At 37.0% G+C, this 7,145-nt stretch overlaps 1 protein-coding gene across 1 annotated transcript; it reads left to right on the top strand.

The window, feature by feature from the left end:
* Positions 1-1,758: 1,758 nt before the first annotated feature.
* Positions 1,759-3,910, top strand: LOC109408510 (ATP synthase subunit s, mitochondrial-like). Its single transcript, XM_019681840.3, has 2 exons — positions 1,759-1,903; positions 1,967-3,910. Exon 2 carries the CDS (start codon positions 1,981-1,983, stop codon positions 2,581-2,583), a length of 603 nt encoding a protein of 200 aa, XP_019537385.3. The 5' UTR covers positions 1,759-1,903; positions 1,967-1,980; the 3' UTR covers positions 2,584-3,910.
* Positions 3,911-7,145: the final 3,235 nt, after the last annotated feature.

Genomic DNA, 7,145 nt, shown 5'->3' with positions numbered 1-7,145 from the left:
AAAGATGTTTTATGATCAGTTCGAACATGCTACGGGGCAAGACGAGCACCACTACGGGGCAGGAAGAGCACTTCATTAAAATCACAATATTTTAACAATAAATTGGCCATACAGTGATTGATATAGTGAACCTTGTTTATAGCTATGGTATCACGTTCTAAAATGATATTTTTTTTTGGTTATTGAAAAAAATGCGATTTTATAATACTTTATACAAAATGACCCGAAAAACAATAAACGATTATTATGTTGCTTATTTTCAGGAATTCACGCAATCAAATAGTTGCAGAGGTTACGGAAACCTATGTCCGCCACTATTGAGTGAATTACAATAATTTCAAAATATTTTCTATATTCCCCTGATGGGGAATAATGAGTGCTCATCTTGCCCCATTATAGGTTAATAACTAAAATTGAATAAATTTTAATGTTTGTTTTTAGAAAATATTTTCTAATGTAAATTAAAATGCTTTGCAGTAAGCTAGTAATGTTGGCTGATAACCAGAATTATGGTAAAAATTTGATTCTGACATAAAAACCTTGTTTTATTCTGATGATTTCTTATAAGAAAATGCTAAAAATCCATGCTATTGACTAATTTGACGATATTTTTAAATTCGTCCATTATGAAGCACCTTTTATCAGGTTTACAAACAGGATGAACATTATTCTAACGGATTATGAAGTTGTTTGGGCAAAATTCATCATAAAAGTAGTAAAACGGAGGGGTGCTCATCTTGCCCCGGGTGGCCATCTTGCCCCGTCCTACCCTATGAAAAATGTTAGTTTTTCATGACCGTTTCTAAGCATACGGGGCAGAATGGACACCCCCATGGGGCAATATGGACACCATGAGACTTTTACGAATTTCGTACATTATTTACACCTATAAAGTCATTTCATTACAAAACAACTATTATGGATGAATAATACGCCGGAGTGATTCATTTTTGTTCAGTTAATCTAAATTCAACCTGTTTTGGATAAAGCTTCGTTTTTGTCGGCATGTGCCTAGAACAACTATTTTCCACTGCTGTCGTCTTTTGACCAATTTGTTTCACCCTATGTCTACTATAGTGAACATTTAACCGAAAATATACTGAAATCGAAGAATTTGGTTGGTTTGTGATTTAGGTTATATTTTTCCCTTGCCGCTTCTTTAAAAAAGGTAAGTGTCCATTTTGCCCCGGCAGCAGAAGATATTTCCAAACTTGATTTTTGATATAATAAAGAAGAAAATATAAACATATTAAGCATGTAGATACAGCAAAACTACTTGCATGTGTTCTAGAAATATCAGGTTTTAATCGACCTGCAATAATAAATCACTAAATCTTATTTTAAATGGTGTGAAAATTATAATTTCCATGCTCAAAAAACGGAGGACGCAACTTTTTCGTGTAAAATCAAGTATAATTTTAATTTCGAATGTTTCTTTCCTGAAACTACGTTTTAGACAAATGGAGTATATTCTCCATTCATTAAAAGTTCAAAAAAGTTCGCATATTCCAAAATATTGAGGGTGTCCATTCTGCCCCGGGTGTCCATATTGCCCCGCCTACCCCTACTTGCATCTTGTCACTTTAATTTGAAGAAGAGAGAGTCGATGAAGAGAACTGTCTCATGTTATTTTCGCCCTTATTTAAACTCAATCTAGAAATGAGCTTTCGATTAGGCTAAAGAAAATGGCAATATTTAATTCACTAAACAACCCAAATAGCAAATCACCCCAGTTTACGGTACATGTCTTCGTATTCTGAAATATTTCATAAACACAAATTTCAACAGTCTTCAATAACAGTGCGAACAGCTGACATTTTGATTGTTTTGATCGCACAGAAGCGTAATTTTATGATTTTTTGTGATCATAATATTATTAATTGGACCAAATTAAATTAAATTGGTAAGTCGTTAGTTAAATCTGCCTTTTTGTAAATCTTAATTTTACATTCATCTGATTCTTCAGAAAAATAAACTAATATGTTGGCCTTACAAGCGCTGCGAAGCATTGGGCCAGCAGCGGCCGGCACGGCACGAAACTCCCCCACAACCGCAACAACCACCCGGCACTTTTGGGGATGGATCAACATGATGTTCAATCGGGTGGACACCGCACGCCTCAAAGTGGTCGGCCCGGATCGGCTGTGTGCCGAGTGGCTCCTTCGTAACGGCGCCAGAGCAAAATTCGTCAACGTACCACACCAGCAAGTCAACTACAATCTGCTGCCGAACGAGTCGGTCCCGGTACTGATCGAGGAGTTTGACGGAACGGATTCCGGAATCATGCACATTGGTTTTGATCATTTGAAGGGTCTGACCCGGCTTCGGAAGATTAAGCTGCACAATTGCGTCTACCTGGAAGACCAAGCGCTGGCCAAGTTGCATTTCGTGGCTAATACCCTCGAGGAACTGGAGGTTTCGAACTGCAAAAATATAACGGACTTTGGGTTGTTGACTCTTAGAGATTTAAAGAAGTTGAAACAGCTCAGCACGCACAATTTACCATACGTGAAAAATTTGCAGAAAGTTGAGGAGGAATTAAGAAAATCGCTGCCTAACTGTAATCTGGATCTGAAGCCTTGAATGTGTTTCTAATAAGCTTAGCATTGCGTACCTACCTCCTAGTCATGTCTTGCATTAAAAATTGTGATTAATCTATGCCTTCTTTTTGTTGGGTTTTAAACAGAGTTTAACCCTTTGGAGTCGAAGACATAGAAACGGCTGTATAAATTCACACATTTAATACAACAGAATACTGTCTTTGGCAAAGTTGTTGCAAATTGAGTACTCTATTAAGGAAAAATGGGAATATTTGTATTTCAGACTTCACTGACAACCTAGAACGTCCTGATTCTGAACACCATAAAGTTTGGAGAAACGAACTGATTGACATACCTGTTGTAAAAGCTGAATTTAGATATGGGTTACGTTCATATATATTTATTTAACCTTTGTCAAGAACACCAAAAGGTGTTATATATTCTGGGATGTTCCAAACTGTCCTGTAGTAAAGTCCGTCAAATCTACAAGAATAACTTTATGTGTTTTCGCCATAAATAATCACATTGCATAATCTGCTGGAACCGTGAAGCTCTTGAAAACTCAAATGTCATTTAGAGACACTATAGGGATATTCCAGGTCAGCTAAACTACCTTGGAGTTCAGAACTTCAGGTCTACACTCGTAACAGTAGCCATATCTGTTATACTGTGTAACGTTGCATAATCAATCGCGGTTACTGGATCAACATGAAGTCTACTATATAGTATTGTGAACCTTTGGGACATGAAGGGACGTTCAAACTGTATTGAAGTTTAGCTCTTGACTGTAACAGTAGTAATTTTTACAATGAACTATAACATTACATATCCAATTGTAATCTGTAATCTTCCTGGCATTGCATGGGCCATTCCAAGATAATTTTGAAATATTCCAGATCAACCGAACAACTTTGGAGACCATAGCTACAGGTCTACAATTGTGATAATAGCTTTTGTCACTCTACGTGAAGAAGTGTTACATAATCCGCTGTACTTACCAAAGTGGTTCGAGGAACAATAAGCGTTGTTATATATTATTGGGCTATTATGGGCTATCGTTACTGTTATGGAGCAAAACAGCCACTGTAACACGAAGTGATTTCGTTTTAGATAGTAACGTTACACTACCAAATATAGTTCATGAACCTTTTAACTCTCAAGTACCTATCACTTCATGATAGATTTGTGATAATTTAGGCCATCAAATATTTCATGGAGTACACAGCTTCATATCTACACTTGCAATGCTAGTCTGCTTGACTTAATAATGATACATGATGAACCATGTTTACTTATATTCTTCAAATACTAGTATGCATTGTTATGTACATTTGAAACAATAAAGGTTGTTCAAACTTTTATAAAACTCATTTTGTTTAAAACCTGCATTCGTTGTAGTCAAACTTTGTGCTATAAAAAGTTACGTTACCAAGTCTAACCCACCCAGTTCCGTGAACTTCTGTGAAACTCAAAGCCAATCCAAAACACCTTTGAGATATTTCAGTATTATTAAACTTCCACACTACTAAGAACTTCCAGTTAAGGTGAAGATATGACGAAGCCACATCTCGAGCACAAATCTTAAGGCAAATGTGGAAAGCGGTCGAGGATAAGGACTGCAGTCGCGAACCTAGTGTTGTGGTGAAGAATTGTTGATTCAGTTCAATTATAATTTTTATAACGCTAAATAAATGAAATAGATACAACATGGGGTGGGACACTCATTAATATCGGCAGTAATATGTATTAATATCGAATAATATTATATTAGTTCACTAATATCGATGTTTCAGATCAAGGTGGCTGTGTTTTTCTATACACAAAGACTACTGACATATGAAGGTAAATATAATGATTTATGCAGCCCAAAACGGTAAGTTATTATCATTATCCCACTAATTTTACTTCTAGCAAAGATTGTTTTTCAATTTCAGGCTAACTTTTTTCTGGTAACACGTCCAGACGGCGCACAGTTTAAAAAGCGAGACCCTAAACACGATCAAACTCAACCTCTCAGCAAAGCAACAGCAACGAGCTACAATCGAGACCATTTCCACCCAGCCGTCGTCAGCCGTAGATTTCACCCCGACCAGCCAGAGTTTCTACAGATGTTCTGTAAAGGATTAGCAGAGACCAACGCTGACCCGCTAAATGGCTAGGCTGATCTTCTTGGACATGAAAACTTTATGATTAATACTGCAATAAATTTCACAATGTTTTATAATTTAATTCATCTTAATTTTGCAAACAAAATAAAGCTTATCACAATAGCTTTCGAAATGTTCGTTTTACTATTCGGTTTTCGAAAGTTCCAAGCAGTTCCGGACCATAGATAGCCCGCGACAGCCAAATACACAAGTGACATCACCCAGAATACTACTGATTTGAAGCATGTCAGGTCAGATCTCCGGCCTACGAGGCCCTCCCAATCGACCCCCAAGAGAATGAAGCCGACCGAAGCCGTAGTCGCTCTGTAAAACAACGTTCAGTCGTCTTTTGGGTCCCATTATGCGGCCGTAGCTTTGCCGTGCCTCGTAAAGGGCATCATTAAACTTCAAAGATATAAAGCTCATTGAAAATAAATCTGCAAGTCCACCTGGTCTACATCAAAAAGGACTATTTGAGAGCAGAAGAAAAAAAAGCTGTACACGGCACTTTCATCCGGTTCAAGTGTCTAAATGATATTTGTTTTCCTAATTCAAATATGATGTTTTGACATCTGCAAACAACCCCAACATATCTATGAGCACTAGATAATATTTGTAATATCCGCATTAATATAAATAATATTTGTAATATGATATCGAGTGTCCCACCCCATGAGATACAATCATTACAACAGAAACTTCAATTGAGGGGCCCAGAATCAAAGGGGTGTAAGTGACCAATTTGTCGATTTTGAGCTGAGCATATCATTAAATTCTTCAGATTTCAAGCTTTCAAGAACTTTTTTAAGATTGTTTCTACGATGATTGAAAAAATTACAATAAATCAGAGAAAATTGGGTTGATTTTGAAGCTCCATACATTTTGTATGGGATGAAAAATGGGTCGAAAACTTTAAACCTCATTTCCTCGAAAGTAGGTTTTTTGCACTTACACCCCTTTGCTTCTAACCCCCTCAATTGCTGTTGCTGTAGATGCTAGATTTTTACCATCATAATAGTTTGGATGATCCCAACCGATCTGATGATGTACATTTTGAACTCAGAAGATTTTCTGGATATTATAGATCATAAATCGTAGCTTCGTATAATGAAATAAGTTACCGTTACATCCGCAAACTTCAGGAGGAACTCAAGAGTAGTTTGGATAACCTAGGATATCGCGACTGATTTGATACTGTCTATTGAATATTCAAAAGACTTACTGGACATGACAGAATACTTTGTATAATGAACCGTAGGTATACCGTTACATGCGTAGACTTCAGGATCTGAACTCAAGAATAGTTTGGATGAGCGAGGATATCCCGGCTGTCTGATTCTGTCTATTGAACTTTCAGAAGACTTACTGGACATGATAGATTAGAAATCGTAGCTTTGTATAATGAATCAGTTACCGTTATACCCGTAGACTTCAGGATCTGAACTCAAGAACAGTTTGATTAACCGAGAATATCCCGACTGATTTGATACTGTCTTTGAACATTTAGAAGACTTACTGGACATGATAGAATACTTTGTATTCTGAAAGAAGTTACCGTTACATGCGTACATGTCAGGATCTGAACAGTTTGGATGACCGAGGATATTCCGACTGATTTGAACTTTCAGAAGGCTTACTGGACATGATATATTATAAATCGTAGCTTTGTATAATGAAGAAGTTACCGTTACAAGCGTAGACTTTAGGGTCTAAACTCAAGAACAGTTTGGATGGCCTAGGATATCTCGACTGATCTGACACTGCCTGTTGAACTTTCAGAAGGCTTACTGGACATGATAGAATACTTTGTATTATGAAAGAAGTTACCGTTACATACCTAGATTTCAGGATCTGAACTCAAGAACAGTTTAGATGACCGAGGATATCCCGACTGATCTGAACTTTCTGAAGACTTACTGGACATAATAGGTTACAAATCGTAGCTTTGTATAATGAAAGAAGTTACCGTTACACGCGTAGACTATAGGATCCTTGATAGGATCTAAACTCAATAACAGTTTCGATGGCCTAGGATATCTCGACTGATCTGATATTGTCTATTGAACTTTCAGAAGATTCACTGGACATGATGAATTACAAATCGTAACTTTGTATAATGAAAGAAGTTACCGTTACACCCGTAGACTTTGATATCTAAACGCAAGAACAATTTAATTTGTATGACCTAACCTAAGATATCCAGAAAAAAAAAATCTACGTCATATTCTACCCTTTCTATGCTGCTGAGCACCAAAACCACAGAAATACGCAGAAAAAAACTCTATAGTAACGCTTGGAACAAATCCGGTTTCAAAGGGTTAAGAGAGAGCTGCAGCACTATAATTGTCCAAAAGGCAAGATGCGGAGGAGTGAATGACAAAGCGGTCCACGTCTGGACAGAGGAAGCTATTGCATGATCTCTTCCACGTGATTTCGGAGAGATTGAAATCATCCGTCT

The sequence above is a fragment of the Aedes albopictus genome, chromosome 3 (assembly GCF_035046485.1).
Source record: "Aedes albopictus strain Foshan chromosome 3, AalbF5, whole genome shotgun sequence".
In the NCBI taxonomy this organism is placed as follows: Eukaryota; Metazoa; Arthropoda; class Insecta; order Diptera; family Culicidae; genus Aedes; species Aedes albopictus.
The sequence above is the reverse complement of the archived record's forward strand: the minus strand, read 5'-3'. Positions and strand labels throughout refer to the sequence as shown.

What these genes read in the sequence shown, in the direction of transcription:
- LOC109408510 (XM_019681840.3), top strand. Translation starts at nt 1,981, where the DNA reads ATGTTGGCCTTACAAGCGCTGCGAAGCATTGGGCCAGCAGCGGCCGGC.